This window comes from Watersipora subatra, chromosome 10, assembly GCF_963576615.1.
Source record: "Watersipora subatra chromosome 10, tzWatSuba1.1, whole genome shotgun sequence".
Lineage (NCBI taxonomy): Eukaryota > Metazoa > Bryozoa > Gymnolaemata > Cheilostomatida > Watersiporidae > Watersipora > Watersipora subatra.
The window spans coordinates 29800319-29825207 of NC_088717.1; the positions used below are offsets into that span (position 1 = coordinate 29800319).

At 36.5% G+C, this 24889-nt stretch overlaps 1 protein-coding gene across 1 annotated transcript in view; it reads right to left on the reverse strand.

The window, feature by feature from the left end:
• The window catches only part of LOC137405767 (uncharacterized), a 41112-nt gene that overhangs the window by 4467 nt on the left and 11756 nt on the right, over window positions 1–24889 (reverse strand). The window contains exons 5-6 of the mRNA XM_068092155.1: window positions 24271–24438; window positions 21192–21356 (exon numbers count right to left, since the gene is read on the reverse strand). Of these exons, the coding sequence (XP_067948256.1) occupies window positions 21192–21356; window positions 24271–24438 (333 nt within the window). The remainder of the gene's footprint in view (window positions 1–21191; window positions 21357–24270; window positions 24439–24889) is intronic.

A 24889-nucleotide genomic window follows, 5' to 3' on the forward strand; every position in this document is an offset into this window, starting at 1 on the left:
AGGACAGTAGTGTTATGAAGGTCTACAAGTACTGTAGCGTTATATGCTTTACAAGGACTGTAGTGTTATGAAGGTCTACAAGTACTGTAGCGTTATATGCTTTACAAGGACTGTAGTGTTATGAAGGTCTACAAGTACTGTAGCGTTATATGCTTTACAAGGACAGTAGTGTTATGAAGGTCTACAAGTACTGTAGCGTTATATGCTTTACAAGGACAGTAGTGTTATGAAGGTCTACAAGTACTGTAGCGTTATATGCTCTACAAGGACAGTAGTGTTATGAAGGTCTACAAGTACTGTAGCGTTATATGCTTTACAAGGACAGTAGTGTTATGAAGGTCTACAAGTACTGTAGCGTTATATGCTTTACAAGGACTGTAGTGTTATGAAGGTCTACAAGTACTGTAGCGTTATATGCTTTACAAGGACTGTAGTGTTATGAAGGTCTACAAGTACTGTAGCGTTATATGCTTTACAAGGACAGTAGTGTTATGAAGGTCTACAAGTACTGTAGCGTTATATGCTTTACAAGGACAGTAGTGTTATGAAGGTCTACAAGTACTGTAGCGTTATATGCTTTACAAGGACAGTAGTGTTATGAAGGTCTACAAGTACTGTAGCGTTATATGCTTTACAAGGACAGTAGTGTTATGAAGGTCTACAAGTACTGTAGCGTTATATGCTTTACAAGGACAGTAGTGTTATGAAGGTCTACAAGTACTGTAGCGTTATATGCTTTACAAGGACAGTAGTGTTATGAAGGTCTACAAGTACTGTAGCGTTATATGCTTTACAAGGACAGTAGTGTTATGAAGGTCTACAAGTACTGTAGCGTTATATGCTTTACAAGGACTGTAGTGTTATGAAGGTCTACAAGTACTGTAGCGTTATATGCTTTACAAGGACAGTAGTGTTATGAAGGTCTACAAGTACTGTAGCGTTATATGCTTTACAAGGACAGTAGTGTTATGAAGGTCTACAAGTACTGTAGCGTTATATGCTTTACAAGGACTGTAGTGTTATGAAGGTCTACAAGTACTGTAGCGTTATATGCTTTACAAGGACAGTAGTGTTATGAAGGTCTACAAGTACTGTAGCGTTATATGGTTTACAAGGACTGTAGTGTTATGAAGGTCTACAAGTACTGTAGCGTTATATGCTTTACAAGGACAGTAGTGTTATGAAGGTCTACAAGTACTGTAGCGTTATATGCTTTACAAGGACAGTAGTGTTATGAAGGTCTACAAGTACTGTAGCGTTATATGCTTTACAAGGACAGTAGTGTTATGAAGGTCTACAAGTACTGTAGCGTTATATGCTTTACAAGGACAGTAGTGTTATGAAGGTCTACAAGTACTGTAGCGTTATATGCTTTACAAGGACAGTAGTGTTATGAAGGTCTACAAGTACTGTAGTGTTATGAAGGTCTACAAGTACTGTAGCGTTATGAAGGTCTACAAGTACTGTAGCGTTATATGCTTTACAAGGACAGTAGTGTTATGAAGGTCTACAAGTACTGTAGCGTTATATGCTTTACAAGGACAGTAGTGTTATGAAGGTCTACAAGTACTGTAGCGTTATATGCTTTACAAGGACAGTAGTGTTATGAAGGTCTACAAGTACTGTAGCGTTATATGGTTTACAAGGACTGTAGTGTTATGAAGGTCTACAAGTACTGTAGCGTTATATGCTTTACAAGGACAGTAGTGTTATGAAGGTCTACAAGTACTGTAGCGTTATATGCTTTACAAGGACAGTAGTGTTATGAAGGTCTACAAGTACTGTAGCGTTATATGCTTTACAAGGACAGTAGTGTTATGAAGGTCTACAAGTACTGTAGCGTTATATGCTTTACAAGGACAGTAGTGTTATGAAGGTCTACAAGTACTGTAGCGTTATATGCTTTACAAGGACAGTAGTGTTATGAAGGTCTACAAGTACTGTAGTGTTATGAAGGTCTACAAGTACTGTAGCGTTATGAAGGTCTACAAGTACTGTAGCGTTATATGCTTTACAAGGACAGTAGTGTTATGAAGGTCTACAAGTACTGTAGCGTTATATGCTTTACAAGGACAGTAGTGTTATGAAGGTCTACAAGTACTGTAGCGTTATATGCTTTACAAGGACAGTAGTGTTATGAAGGTCTACAAGTACTGTAGCGTTATATGCTTTACAAGGACAGTAGTGTTATGAAGGTCTACAAGTACTGTAGCGTTATATGCTTTACAAGGACAGTAGTGTTATGAAGGTCTACAAGTACTGTAGCGTTATATGCTTTACAAGGACAGTAGTGTTATGAAGGTCTACAAGTACTGTAGCGTTATATGCTTTACAAGGACAGTAGTGTTATGAAGGTCTACAAGTACTGTAGCGTTATATGCTTTACAAGGACAGTAGTGTTATGAAGGTCTACAAGTACTGTAGCGTTATATGCTTTACAAGGACAGTAGTGTTATGAAGGTCTACAAGTACTGTAGCGTTATATGCTTTACAAGGACAGTAGTGTTATGAAGGTCTACAAGTACTGTAGCGTTATATGCTTTACAAGGACAGTAGTGTTATGAAGGTCTACAAGTACTGTAGCGTTATATGCTTTACAAGGACAGTAGTGTTATGAAGGTCTACAAGTACTGTAGCGTTATATGGTCTACAAGGACAGTAGTGTTATGAAGGTCTACAAGTACTGTAGCGTTATATGCTTTACAAGGACAGTAGTGTTATGAAGGTCTACAAGTACTGTAGCGTTATATGGTCTACAAGGACAGTAGTGTTATGAAGGTCTACAAGTACTGTAGTGTTATATGCTTTACAAGGACAGTAGTGTTATGAAGGTCTACAAGTACTGTAGCGTTATATGCTTTACAAGGACAGTAGTGTTATGAAGGTCTACAAGTACTGTAGCGTTATATGCTTTACAAGGACAGTAGTGTTATGAAGGTCTACAAGTACTGTAGCGTTATATGCTTTACAAGGACAGTAGTGTTATGAAGGTCTACAAGTACTGTAGCGTTATATGCTTTACAAGGACAGTAGTGTTATGAAGGTCTACAAGTACTGTAGCGTTATATGCTTTACAAGGACAGTAGTGTTATGAAGGTCTACAAGTACTGTAGCGTTATATGCTTTACAAGGACAGTAGTGTTATGAAGGTCTACAAGTACTGTAGCGTTATATGGTCTACAAGGACAGTAGTGTTATGAAGGTCTACAAGTACTGTAGCGTTATATGCTTTACAAGGACAGTAGTGTTATGAAGGTCTACAAGTACTGTAGCGTTATATGGTCTACAAGGACAGTAGTGTTATGAAGGTCTACAAGTACTGTAGTGTTATATGCTTTACAAGGACAGTAGTGTTATGAAGGTCTACAAGTACTGTAGCGTTATATGCTTTACAAGGACAGTAGTGTTATGAAGGTCTACAAGTACTGTAGCGTTATATGCTTTACAAGGACAGTAGTGTTATGAAGGTCTACAAGTACTGTAGCGTTATATGGTCTACAAGGACAGTAGTGTTATGAAGGTCTACAAGTACTGTAGCGTTATATGCTTTACAAGGACAGTAGTGTTATGAAGGTCTACAAGTACTGTAGCGTTATATGGTCTACAAGGACAGTAGTGTTATGAAGGTCTACAAGTACTGTAGCGTTATATGCTTTACAAGGACAGTAGTGTTATGAAGGTCTACAAGTACTGTAGCGTTATATGCTTTACAAGGACAGTAGTGTTATGAAGGTCTACAAGTACTGTAGCGTTATATGCTTTACAAGGACAGTAGTGTTATGAAGGTCTACAAGTACTGTAGCGTTATATGCTTTACAAGGACAGTAGTGTTATGAAGGTCTACAAGTACTGTAGCGTTATATGCTTTACAAGGACAGTAGTGTTATGAAGGTCTACAAGTACTGTAGCGTTATATGCTTTACAAGGACAGTAGTGTTATGAAGGTCTACAAGTACTGTAGCGTTATATGCTTTACAAGGACAGTAGTGTTATGAAGGTCTACAAGTACTGTAGCATTATATGGTCTACAAGGACAGTAGTGTTATGAAGGTCTACAAGTACTGTAGCGTTATATGCTTTACAAGGACAGTAGTGTTATGAAGGTCTACAAGTACTGTAGCGTTATACGGTCTACAAGGACAGTAGTGTTATGAAGGTCTACAAGTACTGTAGTGTTATATGCTTTACAAGGACAGTAGTGTTATGAAGGTCTACAAGTACTGTAGCGTTATATGCTTTACAAGGACAGTAGTGTTATGAAGGTCTACAAGTACTGTAGCGTTATATGCTTTACCAGGACAGTAGTGTTATGAAGGTCTACAAGTACTGTAGCGTTATATGCTTTACAAGGACAGTAGTGTTATGAAGGTCTACAAGTACTGTAGCGTTATATGGTTTACAAGGACAGTAGTGTTATGAAGGTCTATAAGTACTGTAGCGTTATATGGTTTACCAAGACAGTAGTGTTATGAAGGTCTACAAGTACTGTAGCGTTATATGCTTTACAAGGACTGTAGTGTTATATGCTTTACAAGGACTGTAGTGTTATGAAGGTCTACAAGTACTGTAGTGTTATATGCTTTACAAGGACTGTAGTGTTATGAAGGTCTATAAGTACTGTAGCGTTATATGGTCTACAAGGACTATAGTGTTGTGAGGTCTACCAGGACTGTAGTGTTATGAAGGTCTACAAGTACTGTAGCGTTATATGCTTTACAAGGACTGTAGTGTTATGAAGGTCTATAAGTACTGTAGCGTTATATGGTCTACAAGGACTATAGTGTTGTGAGGTTTACAAGTACTGTAGTGTTATGAAGGTCTACAAGTACTGTAGTGTTATATGCTTTACAAGGACTGTAGTGTTATGAAGGTCTACAAGTACTGTAGTGTTATATGCTTTACAAGTACTGTAGTGTTATGAAGGTCTACAAGTACTGTAGCGTTATATGCTTTACAAGGACAGTAGTGTTATGAAGGTCTACAAGTACTGTAGCGTTATATGCTTTACAAGGACAGTAGTGTTATGAAGGTCTACAAGTACTGTAGTGTTATATGCTTTACAAGGACAGTAGTGTTATGAAGGTCTACAAGTACTGTAGCGTTATATGCTTTACAAGGACAGTAGTGTTATGAAGGTCTACAAGTACTGTAGCGTTATATGCTTTACAAGGACAGTAGTGTTATGAAGGTCTACAAGTACTGTAGCGTTATATGCTTTACAAGGACAGTAGCGTTATGAAGGTCTACAAGTACTGTAGCGTTATATGCTTTACAAGGACAGTAGTGTTATGAAGGTCTACAAGTACTGTAGCGTTATATGGTCTACAAGGACAGTAGTGTTATGAAGGTCTACAAGTACTGTAGTGTTATATGCTTTACAAGGACAGTAGTGTTATGAAGGTCTACAAGTACTGTAGCGTTATATGCTTTACAAGGACAGTAGTGTTATGAAGGTCTACAAGTACTGTAGCGTTATATGCTTTACAAGGACAGTAGTGTTATGAAGGTGTACAAGTACTGTAGCGTTATATGCTTTACAAGGACAGTAGTGTTATGAAGGTCTACAAGTACTGTAGCGTTATATGCTTTACAAGGACAGTAGTGTTATGAAGGTCTACAAGTACTGTAGCGTTATATGCTTTACAAGGACAGTAGTGTTATGAAGGTCTACAAGTACTGTAGCGTTATATGCTTTACAAGGACAGTAGTGTTATGAAGGTCTACAAGTACTGTAGCGTTATATGGTCTACAAGGACAGTAGTGTTATGAAGGTCTACAAGTACTGTAGCGTTATATGCTTTACAAGGACAGTAGTGTTATGAAGGTCTACAAGTACTGTAGCGTTATATGGTCTACAAGGACAGTAGTGTTATGAAGGTCTACAAGTACTGTAGTGTTATATGCTTTACAAGGACAGTAGTGTTATGAAGGTCAACAAGTACTGTAGCGTTATATGCTTTACAAGGACAGTAGTGTTATGAAGGTCTACAAGTACTGTAGCGTTATATGCTTTACCAGGACAGTAGTGTTATGAAGGTCTACAAGTACTGTAGCGTTATATGCTTTACAAGGACAGTAGTGTTATGAAGGTCTACAAGTACTGTAGCGTTATATGGTTTACAAGGACAGTAGTGTTATGAAGGTCTATAAGTACTGTAGCGTTATATGGTTTACCAGGACAGTAGTGTTATGAAGGTCTACAAGTACTGTAGCGTTATATGCTTTACAAGGACTGTAGTGTTATATGCTTTACAAGGACTGTAGTGTTATGAAGGTCTACAAGTACTGTAGTGTTATATGCTTTACAAGGACTGTAGTGTTATGAAGGTCTATAAGTACTGTAGCGTTATATGGTCTACAAGGACTATAGTGTTGTGAGGTCCACCAGGACTGTAGTGTTATGAAGGTCTACAAGTACTGTAGCGTTATATGCTTTACAAGGACTGTAGTGTTATGAAGGTCTATAAGTACTGTAGCGTTATATGGTCTACAAGGACTATAGTGTTGTGAGGTTTACAAGTACTGTAGTGTTATGAAGGTCTACAAGTACTGTAGTGTTATATGCTTTACAAGGACTGTAGTGTTATGAAGGTCTACAAGTACTGTAGTGTTATATGCTTTACAAGTACTGTAGTGTTATGAAGGTCTACAAGTACTGTAGCGTTATATGCTTTACAAGGACAGTAGTGTTATGAAGGTCTACAAGTACTGTAGCGTTATATGCTTTACAAGGACAGTAGTGTTATGAAGGTCTACAAGTACTGTAGTGTTATATGGTCTACAAGGACAGTAGTGTTATGAAGGTCTACAAGTACTGTAGCGTTATATGCTTTACAAGGACAGTAGTGTTATGAAGGTCTACAAGTACTGTAGCGTTATATGCTTTACAAGGACAGTAGTGTTATGAAGGTCTACAAGTACTGTAGCGTTATATGCTTTACAAGGACAGTAGTGTTATGAAGGTCTACAAGTACTGTAGCGTTATATGCTTTACAAGGACAGTAGTGTTATGAAGGTCTACAAGTACTGTAGCGTTATATGCTTTACAAGGACTGTAGTGTTATATGCTTTACAAGGACTGTAGTGTTATGAAGGTCTACAAGTACTGTACTGTTATATGCTTTACAAGGACTGTAGTGTTATGAAGGTCTATAAGTACTGTAGCGTTATATGGTCTACAAGGACTATAGTGTTGTGAGGTCCACCAGGACTGTAGTGTTATGAAGGTCTACAAGTACTGTAGCGTTATATGCTTTACAAGGACTGTAGTGTTATGAAGGTCTATAAGTACTGTAGCGTTATATGGTCTACAAGGACTATAGTGTTGTGAGGTTTACAAGTACTGTAGTGTTATGAAGGTCTACAAGTACTGTAGTGTTATATGCTTTACAAGGACTGTAGTGTTATGAAGGTCTACAAGTACTGTAGTGTTATATGCTTTACAAGTACTGTAGTGTTATGAAGGTCTACAAGTACTGTAGCGTTATATGCTTTACAAGGACAGTAGTGTTATGAAGGTCTACAAGTACTGTAGCGTTATATGCTTTACAAGGACAGTAGTGTTATGAAGGTCTACAAGTACTGTAGCGTTATATGCTTTACAAGGACAGTAGTGTTATGAAGGTCTACAAGTACTGTAGTGTTATATGGTCTACAAGGACAGTAGTGTTATGAAGGTCTACAAGTACTGTAGCGTTATATGCTTTACAAGGTCAGTAGTGTTATGAAGGTCTACAAGTACTGTAGCGTTATATGCTTTACAAGGACAGTAGTGTTATGAAGGTCTACAAGTACTGTAGCGTTATATGCTTTACAAGGACAGTAGTGTTATGAAGGTCTACAAGTACTGTAGCGTTATATGCTTTACAAGGACAGTAGTGTTATGAAGGTCTACAAGTACTGTAGCGTTATATGCTTTACAAGGACAGTAGTGTTATGAAGGTCTACAAGTACTGTAGCGTTATATGCTTTACAAGGACAGTAGTGTTATGAAGGTCTACAAGTACTGTAGCGTCATATGCTTTACAAGGACAGTAGTGTTATGAAGGTCTACAAGTACTGTAGCGTTATATGCTTTACAAGGACTGGTCTGTGCAGAGACAGTTAACAAATTTCACACGGTGAACTGTGAGCCACAAAAACAGTTTTGAAACATTGAAAAGAAAAGTATGGTGTTTGCAAAATTTATGTACTGAAATAAAGCTATAGTATAGTAGAGTAGTGAGCATCATTTTTGAAGTGTTTAGTGGAAATGGTTGAAATATACTTTTACGGAGTCTGTAAGCTACCTTCATGTACATCTGAAAAACATCAGACCTGAGAACTATATACAAAACCGTCAGAAAAATGGTGTTTCTGAAGGGCTCAAGAGAACATTGTTAGAAAAGACAAGGTGTATGTTTTTAGATTCCTAATGGCCTCCAAAGTTCTATGTAGTTTAATTTAACTACCACATACCTATACAACAGACGCCTCAAGAGGTTAGTTTAATTTAACTACCACATACCTATACAACAAACACCTCAAGAGGTTAGTTTAATTTAACTACCACATACCTATACAACAGACGCCTCAAGAGGTTAGTTTTATTTAACTACCACATACCTATACAACAGACATCTCAAGAGGTTACTGATATCTTTGACCTCTTTTAAAGCTTGGACTATATTCAAGCACTTAGTAACACATTTGAGAAGATTCGGAATTGTAACAATTGCACAAATTTTGAGAGATGCACGAGAGAAGTTGTGAAAGAAGTATGCATTCATCTCTACTATGGAACTGCCATCTCGGAGTAAAAGTGTATGGCTAAAAGAGAAAAGAATTCACTGCAGAGACAAGAAAGTGATGAGAGCATGATTGGGAGGAGGCACGATAAGGCAAGAAAAGCCAGCAGGGTCACATCACCAATCAGTAATGACTCATGAGCCAGCCAATGCTTAGATATCTTACATATTTCTAAGGAGACTATTTTTCTGTTGCTGACTGCAGTGAACCTGTCTCAAGCTACATGTATGCTGTAAAAGATAAGGGTGACAAAACATTCCATAATCGTGATGAATAAAATGATGGTGTCTGAACAAGGATTACATGTAAAATTTGGTGGATCTGCTAAAGAATCCCAAGCTGTTTGGCAGTAAATGGGTGTTTTCAATAAAACCAATACTGATTGTATAAAGCAAGGAGTAGATTGTATAAAGCAAGGGGTAGATTGTATAAAGCAAGGGGTAGATTGTATAAAGCAAGGGGTAGATTGTATAAAGCAAGGGGTAGATTGTATAAAGCAAGGGGTAGATTGTATAAAGCAAGGGATAGATTGCGACTCAGATATTTTACTAGTTGTTAGATGTGAATTTTTAAAAACACCATCTAAAAACAGTGCTCCGTATCTAAAAACAGGGTTCACCATCTAAAAACAGTGCTCACCATCTAAAAACAGTGCTCACCATCTAAAAACAGTGCTCACCATCTTTGCAAAAACCTTCTTACCATATTTTAAATGAATGTAAAATCAGCTTTTTTATGTTATACTGCAAGAAAAGGGATGTAGAAAGAGGTTCAAACAGACAGGGAGAGGTCAAAAAAGAAATCATGGTTAGAAACATACAACAAACTGTTGGAATATGGTAACAAATAGTAAATTCAAATTATTTGGTTTTATACAGACCAGTAGAGGCCCTTATTTGTATCAATGGCACGAATGGGGTCTGATGCACTTTGTTATCTAATTATTATGAGGAGCCTAAACAACCCACATAATTCAATTTGTCAAAATAGCACTTGCCAAAAGCATTGACATTTAAAATATGGACGAGCTTTCTCAATTTTTATCATAAGATTTATGAAAAACAAAGAAACCACATCTTTTTGGGTTGGCCAACCAACTTAAGCAGTTTCCAAACATGACAAGGCTCTGCTAACACACAGGATATTGCCACAAAACTAGTGAAGGTCATTGGAGTAGAGGAATCAGTTTATCAGTGAAAAAAAATCAATGAGTCATGTATATATGAGGGATGTTGCTCAAAGTCTGTAAGTCATGCACAAACAAAGCTCTGACATTAAAATTTAATATTGTGCAACTCAACACGCTAGACTCGGCTGGCTTGAAGTACTACAACAATTTTTAAAAAAGTGACAGTTATAAACTAGTGAAAGTGACAGTTATAAACTATTGAAAGCGACAGTTATAAACTAGTGAAAGTGACAGTTATAAACTACTAAAAGTGACAGTTATAAACTAGTGAAAGTGACAGTTATAAACTAGTGAAAGTGACAGTTATAAACTAGTAAAAGTGAAAATTATAAACTAGTGAAAGTGACAGTTATAAACTAGTGAAAGTGACAGTTATAAACTAGTGAAAGTTATAAACTAGTAAAAGTGACAGTTACAAACTAGAGAAAATGACAGTTACAAACTAGAGAAAGTGACAGTTATAAACTAGTGAAAGTGCCAACTAAATAGAGCTGTTCCACTAAGTTTTATTCACTTTTGTGATAGAAAGTATTGTTAAAGGTTGTTAGCTCTGAATCACTTCACTTCTGGTACTTCCTGTCAAACATTTCATCAGATGTACTTTAGTCAGTTATTGCTGTCTGATCATGAGGACTTTAGCGCTGTTCTTAGCGATATATAATTAAAACATCAATCAACTCTCTGGGGCAGTAATACAAGCATTGGTGGGGTTGTGGAGAACTTGTGTGAAAGGGAGGAGTCATGACAAAGCAAAGACCACCAGCATAGTAAACGGTTTCAGATATCAAGATCTTCTAGAACAAGAAATAGAAGTTAAAGAAGCGAAAAATCTGATGCAGTTCTGGATGCTTTCACGAGATTAAAGATGGCACTGCTTCCTTTACTGCATGCAGAGAAAATAAGTTGTGTTTGCGCAGGTTAGAAGAGTAGTTGAAGACAAGACTTAAGGACGAGTCCCTTTCCACAGTGGAACAATAAGCCTACCACAGCCTACCAGATCCACATATCCCAGATCCACATATCCCAGATCCTCATTTACCAGATCCTCGTTTACCGGATCCTCGTTTACCGGATCCTCATTTACCGGATCCTCATTTACCAGATCTTCTTTTACCAGATCTTTATTTACCAGATCCTCATTTACCAGATCCTCATTTACCAGATCCTCATTTACCAGATCCTCATTAACCAGATCCTCATTTACCAGATCCTCATTTACCAGATCCTCATTTACCAGATCCTCATTTACCAGATCCTCATTTACCAGATCCTCATTTACCAGATCCTCATTTACCAGATCCTCATTTACCAGATCCTCATTTACCAGATCCTCATTTACCAGATCCTCTTTTACCAGATCTTCTTTTACCAGATCTTCTTTTACCAGATCCTCTTTTACCAGATCCTCTTTTACCAGATCCTCTTTTACCAGATCCTCTTTTACCAGATCCTCATTTACCAGATCCTCATTTACCAGATCCTCATTTACCAGATCTTCTTTTACCAGATCCTCATTTACCAGATCCTCATTTACCAGATCCTCATTTACCAGATCTTCTTTTACCAGATCCTCATTTACCAGATCCTCATTTACCAGATCCTCATTTACCAGATCCTCATTAACCAGATCCTCATTTACCAGATCTTCATTTACCAGATCCTCATTTACCAGATCCTCATTTACCAGATCCTCATTTACCAGATCTTCATTTACCAGATCTTCTTTTACCAGATCTTCTTTTACCAGATCCTCATTTACCAGATCCTCATTTACCGGATCCTCATTTACCGGATCCTCATTTACCGGATCCTCATTTACCGGATCCTCATTTACCGGATCCTCATTTACCGGATCTTCTTTTACCGGATCCTCATTTACCGGATCTTCTTTTACCGGATCCTCTTTTACCGGATCCTCTTTTACCGGATCCTCTTTTACCGGATCCTCTTTTACCGGATCCTCTTTTACCGGATCCTCTTTTACCGGATCCTCTTTTACCGGATCCTCTTTTACCGGATCCTCTTTTACCGGATCTTCTTTTACCGGATCCTCTTTTACCGGATCCTCTTTTACCGGATCCTCGTTTACCAGATCCTCTTTTACCGGATCCTCGTTTACCAGATCCTCGTTTACCAGATCCTCGTTTACCAGATCCTCGTTTACCAGATCCTCTTTTACCAGATCCTCTTTTACCAGATCCTCTTTTACCAGATCCTCATTTACCAGATCTTCTTTTACCAGATCTTCTTTTACCAGATCCTCTTTTACCAGATCCTCTTTTACCAGATCCTCTTTTACCAGATCTTCTTTTACCAGATCCTCTTTTACCAGATCCTCTTTTACCAGATCCTCATTTACCAGATCCTTATATACCAGATCCTCATATACCAGATCCTCATATATCTTTATATATATATTTCTCAAAGTATGTCTGTCGTATGTCATATATATGCCGATTTTTCGACTATAGATCTTAAAATCTTGACCTACCGCGATCTGAGGGATTCAAACTCACGACAAATTTTTCATCGACGAGGGTTTATCCGGATGCGCTACCACTGAGCTGTTACGCCATAGTGACCCTATGCGTTTTCATACCAAATATATAGCCTGCGCATGCTAATTATTTTAGCCATAGGTTTTTCACCAAAGATTTTGAGAGTTGTTTGCCTCGGAGCTTAAACATAAATTTGGTTCTCGACTACACTGAAGCATGCGCATTGCAATTAGCAAAGCTCCGGAAACACTTGGAAACGGTTAATCATTTTACGCTTCGCAAATTCTTTACAAAAAGGGAAAAACCATGTGGGACGACGCCTCATGTACCGAAGAAATTTGCTAGGGAGTTAACCTTTCCTGTCGAGTTACCCTAAATTGTATTGGAGGATGAGTCTCCTTTAAAGATGTAAAGTGAAAAGGCCATTGCCTTTTATATTTTCTTTTTACTACGATTTTTCATGTAACTATCTGTTGCATATTTTTCAGTATTGTATTTTAATCTTTAATGCTTTGGATGTTTTAAAAGCCAAACATACAAAATGTTTACTTTTGCTTTCTTTTTCTATCATCCTAAATTTATGACTTTTTATAAAAATTAAACACGATCTATATATATACCCGTTTCTATTTATAGTATGCAGTAAACAGTACAGCTTATGGTGTAAAATGTTGAAAACATACTTTACCCAAGTATATCTCCAAATTTACCCAAGCTTTTCCTCATCTTGGAATGGATTAAAATCTACTTAATTTTAATTGGAAAAATTGTTTCGGATCTCGAAAAACTCGGTTAGCAACGCTAGAACAGTTCTGGTAGAATAGGTGGAACTGTACGTTATTAAAAGCTATACGTCGCTGAAAGTTATGAACTTTTAAATTTACATTTGTTTGAAAACCTTTTTCTCATGATATGAAGTTTGAAAGTTTCAGTTGTTTAAAATTTTTTGAAAACCTTTATAGTTGTTTTTATTTTATTAAATGTTGTTCATTTTGTTAATTAGCGTTTATTCTACTAGCGATATAGTAGTAACAGGTGCTATTTCCTTTCCTCAACAGCCGAATGTTTCGTTCGTTAAATGCGTGTTTCAAAATTTTTTTATCAGTTCTCATTTTGTGTATTAGCTTACACATCTTTCCTTCTAAACCTAACCAATTAGTAGTCCGTAATTATTTTCACATTTTACAACAATCATTTGTAAGATTAATGTAAGATTATCTGTAAGATTTATCGTTATTATAGCCTAGTCTACTTGGTTATCTCATTCGCTCCTGTGTGGGTGCATTATAGAGATACCAACTCGTTCATTTTTTTTAGTTAATTGTTATATTGTGGATGTTAAAATTAGGATCAAAGGAGTAAAAACGAAATGAATAAAGTAAATGTCAATGCTGTTTTTTTTAAATTTTTTTAATTTATTTACAAATACTTATGTTATTGTTATTATTGTTATGCTATTGATATCATGACTAGACGACCAAATTCTACAAGGCGACAAGAGAACCAACAAATAAATAGTAAATAGAATATTGTCATCTGAGTTTTACTCTGAGACTGTGCTTGCTGACAAGGCATTGGGCTCAGATCCAATCAATGCCATAATACGATTAAAGTACCAAGTTAGTATCAGTTATTCCTCACTCTCTTATATTTACATACATTTAAATACTTTGATATATATTTCTCATTCTCTTATTACATTTAGAAACTTTGTATAACTTTTAAAGTTTATAATACCCTGCAGGATGAATTTATTCGCGGAGTTATATTTCGCGAAAATTGCCACTTCATGCATATTCGCGGATTAAATTATTCGCGGTTGAAAACTGTCACTCTCTATGAAGAGTTAACTCTATTGTGTCTTGCAATAGCGTTAACACTACGCATGTGCACATTTCGTGTTTCGGTGTGCGCATACACCACAGCTCCCAACTACGAGTCGATCATGTGAAGCTATATATTTTTTGCTGCGCTGAGAGGTTTTCACGAATATTCATCGATTTGGAGGCCTTTGATGAACCAACGATTTGTGGTAAGTAATGTTTTTTTCCAAACCATTTACTAAATTATTTGAATTTTACTTTGGTTCTTTGGTAAAACGCAATATTTATTTTTTCCATCCCTACCGCTTCGTTATTTGTTTTAGTGTGAGAGAGATTTTTCATCATACACGTAGGCACCATGACTACAAGGGTGGTATATGTCATTCTTAGAAGATCACCAATCATTCAGGGAGGTCTTGAAATTAGGTAGAAGTGACTGCAGCTGCTAATGAGAAGAATATAACTGTTTTAAAAAAGGAACAAAAACGCCTTTACGAGCACAATTTTTGGCCAACCGGCAGAACTTTGCAATACTAAGCCACGAGGAGAGCTCTGATGATAACTTCCTTACCAGTCATGCAGTAGCGATAGAATCGCTTTTAACCTCTACCAAGACAGTGACATAGAGCTGCTATTACCAAAATAACTAGTCAGAGCGTACCATTACACGCTAGTATTCACTTATCAAAAGTAGCAGTTAAATTTTATTGCTAGACAGCCGCCATATGGACTAAACTGTTTATATTTACTCCATTCATCGTTTGTAAAATTTTATTTGTATTTTAATTAATTTATTTGTACACTCAAGTTTGTAATAAATTATAATATATCTATAAACGAAATAAAATATATAATCATGTTTGTTGCAGCAATATCAAGGAGTTGTTGTCGATGAAGGGGTTGACTAGTTGCTTCTCTGCAAATATTCCTGCCTTGATGAATATTACTACTTGTCTCTAGTTTTCGTAATCGGAGTAGGTTGTTTCATTCACAATCTGCAGTAAACACAAAAAAGAAAACATATTAATCAGTGCAAAAACGTGCAGAAGTGCAAAAACAATAGCTGAAGTATTTAATGAAAGTTTTTAAACAATAGAATTAACTAATGCGGTTAATTATGGAAAAACGTATTTGCACTGCAAATCAAATACATACCGTAATGTCCAGATCAGAAGCATGATCGTCCTCAACTTCGGTATTAGAGATTGATGGAGTTGATTTCAATGTAAAAAGACCAGGAGAGATTTTTTGCGATGACGAAGCCATGCCGAATAACTTGTGAAAACCTTGAATAATTTTGTAGTTTGATGCAATGGCAATAAAACTCGAAGCAAAGGCGCTGATTTTAAAGAAGTTTTGGAACTCGGCTACATTTAGTACTTCTGCCTTGCGGCTATTTTTGTGATGACGCCATTCTGCATATCTTGTGACAACCTTGAATAATTTTGTAAAGAAACGTGATGCATTGGCAATGGTGTTAGCTCAAAGCCCAGGCAATGATTTTAAAAATGTTTTAGAACTCAATTACGTTTAGTATTTATGCCTAGCGGCTAGTTTTTAATTTGATGCAGTAGTTATTTTCCCTTGTGATTAAAAATAGAACTAATTATTCACGGAATTTAATAATTCGCAGAATTTACTGTTCGCGAAATCGCGAATTTTTATAACCAACGAATATTTTCATCCTGTAGGGTATAAGTTTTTACAGTTTGTTACGTTATCGTTTTTATTGCAACTTGCATTTTTTAAACATAATTTGAGTTTAATATCTGTTTGAAGTTTAACCATTATTCATTGTCCTATGACTGTTACCTATTATTACTTAGTTAGTTTCCAACTTTTATTTTCTAGAAATTCTACAAATTCTACAAATTTCTAGAAATTCCACTTTTCTAGAAATTTCACATATCTAGAATTTCTAGAAATTCCTAGAAAATTTTTCTAAAATTTCTAGAAAATACTTCCACTTTTCTAGAAATTCCAATGTCATAGAGCTCACGACCAAAGTGATAATGGAAAAAAGAAAGGGTACTGTTGATTGTTGAAAAAGTAGTTCTCAGCTGGAATTGACAGAGTATAGTGTGAATGAGACTTGTTTGAGATGATATAAAATAAATTTGAAGGAGCACGACTCTAAAAAGGTGCAACTAACAATTTATTTTGGAGGTAATGTTGAGTTGAAACCAGGTATACAAGTAATTAGTTACGTAATTGTTGATATTACAATATCTGTTATAAGTAGGCTATTACAGTCATACCTGCCAACTCTCACGCATTGGGCGTGAGACTCACGCAATCACCCCAAAGAAAAAATGAAAATGCATGAGAAATGCATGAGATTTTTGCCCCAATTTCCAAAATTTCATATACACTATCTCACGCATTGCCCCACTCTTGGGTTGGCAGGTCTGTATACAGTATCTGTTAAATGTCCGCAGTCTAGTCTCCTCTCTCTTGCGTTGTAAGATTTGGTCATTGATAGCTAATTGAGTGATGCGCTCCCAAGCCAAGTTGTTAACAAGTAAGTAATTGATGTTCCGAACTCGAGAGAGAGCAACAAACGATATTCCAGCGGTCATTCCGGTGGCCTATATCAATGACAACTTTAGCCATAGTAGGACCTTGACTCTTGCGTAATGTCAAACCCCATGCTAGATCGAGAGGAATGCCTCGTCATAAAGGGGCATTGTAGTTCAGTAAACGAGTTGTAAAGAATTTTAGCTAACGTCTTAAATAGTTCAATGAAACCTTCGGTGAATGGACAACAAAAACATAGGCTGATAAACTGTGTACCACAATTTCGTACCTGTAAATCAGTCTTCGCCTCAAACTGTCGTCGTTTATTACAGAAACTTTCGAATAAATTCGATTACAAGTAAACAAGGCCATAGACTGGTGAAATTAGCAAGGTTGTCTCGTGAAATGCGCACTGCTAAATAATTCTACTATCTGTCGCACGGCTTTATTAGCGTTTCAATTTTCGGTCTTAACTTTTATGAAACCGAGCTTTTCAAGCGTTTAGTGGCAATTTTCGTCTAAATAAATCTGTCTATTTGTGTATAATCCGATTAGATGGGTAAGTTTTAAGATAATAACGACGGTTTACAAAGACTTGGTAACATATTTAAATAGGTTTGTATGTGTTTTGTATCGTTATTATATTTTAACGACTCTACAAAACGATGGTTAAATTTGTTGATGAAATTTTGATACAAGGTTCGTCTCAATGTTGATGAATAATTTTCGGGAGTTGTGTGCACATGTGCATTTATCATAAATCTCCCAACCAATCGCTTCGCTCTGTTTGGTCGTGGGAAAATCTCCCAACCAATTGCTTTGCTCTGTTTGGTCGTGGGATTAATTTTTCGACATTGTTCTAATAAAATTTCAACCACAAAATACTACCATATTCTGTCATATTTTTTATTGATCTTGTTAAATACATGTATTCTCAGAAGTTACACATTGTCTAATACCTTCAACGAAAAGAACCTGTTCTGCACAAAATCATTTCCTCATGATATAAAGTTTGAAAGTTACAGTTTGACAAAGTTTGAAAACTTTTACAGTTGTTTATATTTTCTCTCCTAATTTATTTAAACTACAGAAAACACTTCTCTCATAATATGATGTTTGAAAGTTATAATGGTAAATGTTGTTATATGTTAAGGACAAATCAATTTTTTGTCCAAATACTTTTTATTACCCAGGCAACGCCGCGTGGGACAGCTAGTATCCACATATACCAGATCCACATATATACCAGATCCACATATATACCAGATCCACATATACCAGATCTACATATACCAGATCCACATATACCAGATCCACATATACCAGATCCACGTATACCATATCCACGTACACCAGATCCACATATACCAGATCCACATATACCAGATCCACGTATACCATATCCACGTATACCAGATCCACGTATACCAGATCCACATATACCAGATCCGCATATACCAGATCTACATATACCAGATCCACATATACCAGATCCACATATACCAGATCCACGTATACCATATCCACGTATACCAGATCCACGTATACCAGATCCACATATACCAGATCCACGTATACCAGATTTACATATACCAGATCCGCATATACCAGATCCGCGTGTACCAGATCCACATATACCAGATCCACGTATACCAGATCCACATATACCATATCCACATATACCAGATCCACATATACCATATCCACATATACCAGACCCACATATACCAGATCCACATATACCAAATCCACATACCCTAGGACACTTATGTATTCGCCTCATCTAACTTTCGCGCTTTCGTGGAGTCATCCTTTCACGAAAATTTCATGTGCGAAACTAAACTATCATAACGAACGAGCAAAAACGCGAAATTAAATAGCTTTGTTCATTGATAGTCAGGCCTGTATTCACTGGTTGCAAGTGTGAGGAGGTGCTGTCCTCACATTTATGGGTTCGGCGTGAAACAAGGCGTTCACTCTAAGCATTAAGCGAGATATTATATTTGAGTCAGATACAGTGTGTACATAGCAACCACTTGTAAAATAACTCCTGATATAAAGCTAAAAACCATTCTTATATACAAAAACTGTGACAGCATGATTAACGTCAAAGTATAAACATTGCCAAACACAACTTGGTATATGTGGCGCACAACATTAGACAAAATATACATTGTATGTTTTTGGACACCGATGGCACGACCAAAGTTCACCGCAGAATATATCATTAAGTGTGATGAAATGTATCAAAAATAAATATTGAAGGCGGAGACAGGATGAGATTGTTGACTTTAGACATTGCTCATAGTAATCAGTGTCAGCAATGACTGTCAGTATAAATAAAACAGTAAACATTGCATAGCTTGTGTAAATGAGTGAATTTCTTGGAATGTTACCGCGATGTTATTATAATGAGATAACGGATGTCGTATAAGGCTGACATATTCAGGTCAACTCCGCGATCTTCTTTGAGGTATTATGATATCTTACACAAGTTGGGGTGGCTAATGTTAGGCAACTAGTTATGAACACTTAGGGTGTGAAGGTGTAAGCCCCAAACAGGTTTCTCTCATGTAGGGCCTCAGCCGGGCCTCTCGTGTGAAGTTTTAAAATTTTTTATCGGAAAGTATCAACATTTTTCTATGTTTTGAGATTTGTTTTAGGTAATGTGGCTGACGAGACGCTTTTAAATTAAAATAGGCAAAACTTTACCGCAGTTAAAACGCTCAGAAAAAAAGACATCTTTTTCTTTTGAACGTTTTAACAAAGATCAATTTTGCAGATTTTATTTTAAGGTCATTCGGAGGTTTTACGCTTTTGATGGCACATGGCCAAGCGGGTGTTTGGTAAAACTTGATCTTTTGTAAACTTTTATAAAAGTCGTTAACAAGAATATTTTGCCGCTAATAATGATAATAATGACGCCTAAAAACTACTAAAAGTTGATGTTTGTCTCTATGGCTTGGAATGAAGTGGTATTCTACAGCGATAAAAACCGTGTCCATGGCCGTTGAGCAAATAACCTTTCGAATAAATGATGTTGAGGTCGAGTTATTTGAAGCAATTTATCATTGCGTGGGAACTGACCAAACAAATCCGTTCGAGTTAACCTTGTGTTCGAGATGAAATGTTACATTTTATCCGAGAGCGAGTTATCCGAGTTTGACTGTACTTGGTCGTGAAAAATTCCCAAAAAGTTGGAGCGGCTCAGCCGGCCAGCCGCCCCAGGGAATACGGGCCTGTAATGATAGTTCAAGAAACAAATGGCAGCAAGCGATCAAATTGCATTATCGACCTTGCCCACACCATTCTACCTGCGGTTCACAATTACAAACTATTCGCAAATTGAATTTTTTTTTTATCAGTGAACTGAACCTGAGGAATCTATATATGTTTGTTCCACTGCATTTATTTTCCCATCACTATATTTTTGCACTCATCAGAGCTGCATAATTAAGTTGCTGTGAATGTTTACTTTGTATGCTACTCACGAAACTAAATACTAGCAAAATGTGTGTCCTAGGGTATATCAGATCCACATATACCAGATCCACATATACCAGATCCACATATACCAGATCCACATATACCAACTCAAGGGGAACCATATATTTTAACTTGAGTTGAACCGTGTGAAAATGTTTAGGCAGAATTGCATATAATGCTTCCATAGCTACCGTGGGTAAGGGTTTTATTAGCTAATAGCTACATGAGAATATTATACAACTTTAGAAGCGTGTGAATTAAATGCCTGATTGTTTCATCCTTAAATATAGTTAGGTGAAATGTCATCTGATGTTAGCGAGGAAAAATATGTTTAATCTTATGAATTTTCACTATGCCTTCTGCTTCATATCATTTTCATCCCCCTTCGGGCAAGGCCATCCCCCTTCGGGCAAGGCCATCCCCCTTCAGGCAAGGCCGCTACTCTCCTTGCCTCGCTCGACAATATCATCAGCACACATTCTTAGGAGTGAACCATCAATTTTGAAGATTCTTGGTATTTCAGGAAAGCTTAATGCTAAGGTAAAAGCTGTTAAGTTACATTCTTAAGTTACCATCCTTAAGGGTTGTACATTTAACTAGCAGACTGTAAAATCCTTTTGCTGCAAAACTAAACTCAGCCCATAGATTAGCAAGCGACATTCAAATCTCATGCAGTGTTTCAGCTCATAATATGTATACCGTGAGCCTAACACATGTCTACTACATGTCTACTGCACTTTTATGGCTTGCCTACAACATACCTACCACATGTTTACTGCATGCCTACTGCACACCTACAGCATGCCTATTGCATGCCTACTACAAGCCTGCTGCGCTCGTCCTGCACACCCGCTGCAAGTTTACTGAAGAGCAAGTATTCAAGTTGATTACCTTCAATTGTTGAAGCAACGACTCAGCAGTCTCTTGTGACAGTTTGGGGTCCTTTTCTCTTATTTCCACAGAATCATCTATTGGTGAATAATTTTCACCCTCAAGAGCTCTGTGATGCACTGCCTCTATTTTATTAGCTTCATCTGCAGTATTGACTAATCTCATCTGAAATCAGCAAAAAAATTTTGAGGGTGAACCTTCTTATCAGGAGTTATTTTAAGCCAGCAAACAATATTTCTTTTTGTTAATTCAGCGCATATTTCGGTAATACTACTTCAATAACCTCATTCCATTAGAAATGTTCTACTGTTAGCCGTTGTGAATTTACACTGCTTGACTAGCATTGATTACTAGCTACACTACTCTAAGAGCACCGATTACTAGACTACTTTTCTAGTACTAATTACTTGCTATATTACTCTACTAGTACTGATTACTAGATATATTACTCTACTAGTACTGATAACTAGATATATTACTCTACTAGTACTGATCACTAGCTATATTACCCTACTTGTACTGGTTACTAGATATATTACTCTACTAGTGGGGGTCCTCCCATGTTTTGTGACGGTTCTGACGAACCGACGACAGGGATATTTAAAAAGTGACAGACGAGACAACCATTTATCAATGTAGGTGACGATGATTGTGTAAGTAGGATTACTAAATGTACGGCTACACGTAACAAATTTTTCGTTGGTTCTGAGTTCTGGCCGAAATCACGAGAAACGCAGAATTAATCGGTCGAAATTCACAGAATTATTTGAGCTGTGCATGCCGACCGAGTTCGCCGACAAAACACTTTTAACAGATTGAACAAATTATAAGCGAGCACGATTCTAGCAGCTTTAGCAATTAGTATAGTCCAAGACATGTATCGCAACACACAATAAAAGTACGAAAGCACTTCAACATAGAACAAACTATGTAGATGTTTAAGTTGCGCTATCGTTGGTTAGCGAGCACGACTCTAGCAAATTTTAAGATATATGTAGTCCAAAAACATAATGTGACACGCAAGAAAAATATTAAGAAAACTCTCCATAGTAAATACGATGCAACCGAATTGATTGCGCTAAAGATGGCAACATTTTCTACCACAAAACTTTTGCTGCTAAAAAGGAAATATAATTAAAAAATAAACAATTTGTAGCTATAGCGTCCAAACAATAAATGCATACAATAACGCAATCTAAGCAGTTGCATGTGTGTACTATGTTGAATTGCACTTATACTTTTATTGTGTGTATTATACGTCTCTTTGACTATACTAATTTCAAAAGCTGCTGGAATCGTGCTCGCTAGCACGATTCTAGCAGCGCAGAATAATTCTGTGTGTTTCAATCATTTCGTGATTTCGGTTAGAACCAACGAAAAATTTGTTACGTGTAGCATAAATCAACACGTTCAACCGAAACTTCACTAGTTTTCGGTTTGAAGCATCTGGCTCAGCATTTATAGACTGCCAAATAATTAAAGTAAACAGCAATGTAATGCCACGACATTGACAGCAAATCCGTTTCCAAGTCTGTAACTGACAGTGATTATTAAAGACAATCTCGGTCAATTTTCAGTAGAAGAAATGTAGCCCTAAAAACCTAAGACGGCTGTCACTCTTCATGGAGTAATCAGCAACGCTCCCAAACATCACTAATAAGTTTGTGAAAGTCGCTGGTTGAGCCATGCTTTTGGTTAGCAGAAGTTCAAACTGAGCAAGTTTCAGGTTTTTAACGCAACCCAGTGCCACCAGAATGGATATTTGTATTAAAATAATGAATGTGAAGAAAGAAGTTGTTTTGGTTACCAACTTGAAAAAGGTGACAGTGATTTTAAAAGTGACGACGGTGATTTTAAATGTGACGACAGTGATTTTAAAAGTGACTATTCTGACGACAACTTTGTGTGGTAGGACCCCACTAGTACTGATTACTAGATATATTACTCTACTAGCACTGATCACTAGCTATATTACTCTACTACTACTGATTACTAGATATATTACTCTACTAGCACTGATCGCTAGCTATATTACTTTACTAACACTGATTACTAGCTATATTACTCTACTAGTACTGATTACTAGATATATTACTTTACTAGTACTGATTACTAGCTATATTACTCTACTAGTACTGACTACTAGCTATATTACTCTACCAGTACTGATTACTAGCCATATTATTCTACCAGTACTGATTACTAGCTATATTACTTTTCTAGCACTAATTACTAGCAACTAGCATGTGCCTTTGAACAACTAGATAAGGCACATGGTACGTAGATGCTAGGTGCAAATGAACTCAATATAACCAAACCTTGGGAAAGAACATTTGACTATTTGACGATAATACCATAAAGGTGAGAATATCAACATGTTACTAATTCATTAGTTTAGTCTTTGATTTAATTCATTAATTTAGTCACCGATTCTGCTAATAAATTTTGTCATGTACTTTTTACCAATAGACATGATAAAATGTATATCAGCATTAAATGCCATATGTGATGTACGTATGACACCTTATTTTAGTTCTTTGAATTAGTTATTTGGTTAATCTTGACCATAAGATAATAATGTAGCAAACTATGCAGGCTTAGCCAGCAACAAGTATCAAAAGATGTTGAAATTTTCAAATAAATTCACTCATATTTGTTAATATGGCTATAAAGGACTATAAATGACTGCGTGACTATAAATGACTATAAATGACTATGACTGACTATACATGACTATGAATGACTATAAATGTCTATAAATGGCTATAAATAACTATACTAGCATTGTGTTAAACTTGCCTTATATGTAACAGTTTGTATGAGCTAGAACAGAGGCAACTACATACTTTCAAGACGCTGCTTGCATTTTATAACGAATAACTTTTGCTGTAACCTCTTCTATAACTTTTGCTACAACCTTTGCTATAAGCTTTGCTATAACCTTTGCTACAACCTTTGCTATAATCGTTACAATGATAAGCTTTAATTACACTGATAGTAATAATATTAGATAGCAATGCATGTAGTGATGAAAACATAATACATGTAGTTCTAAGAAAAGTAATGATATAATACTTACTGCGATTCTCTGAAAGAGATCCATTCCATCAGAATCTCTTTGAGATTGTATCATCTCACCATTCTCACCAGGGTTATACTGAGGTATGGCTTCAAGCATATCTTTAAATGTGTCAGAATCTATTTGCTCTCTTTTCCATAAATTATCATCATTTACCTGAGACGTCACCTGTGAACCGCAACCACACAGCTGAGAACTGTGAACCGCAACCACACAGTTTATTAAAATCATTATAATAGATGTAAGAAAAAATGTGTTGAAATAAGATGAGAGGAGTTGTAGTGAGTTGTAATGAGTTGTTATGAAATTTGGTTAATTGCAGTGAGTTGTGGTTAGTTGTAATGAGATGCAGTGAGTTGTAATGAGATGTGATGAGTTGTAATGAAAATGTGATGAGTTGTAATGAGTTGTGGTTAGTTGTAATGAGATGTGATGAGTTGTAATGAAAATGTGATGAGTTGTAATGAGTTGTGATGAGTTGTAATGAGATGTAATGAGTTGTAATGAGATGTGATGAGTTGTGATGAGATGTGATGAGTTGTAATGAGATGTGGTGAGTTGTAATGAGATGTGATGAGTTGTGATGAGATGTGATGAGTTGTAATGAGATGTGGTGAGT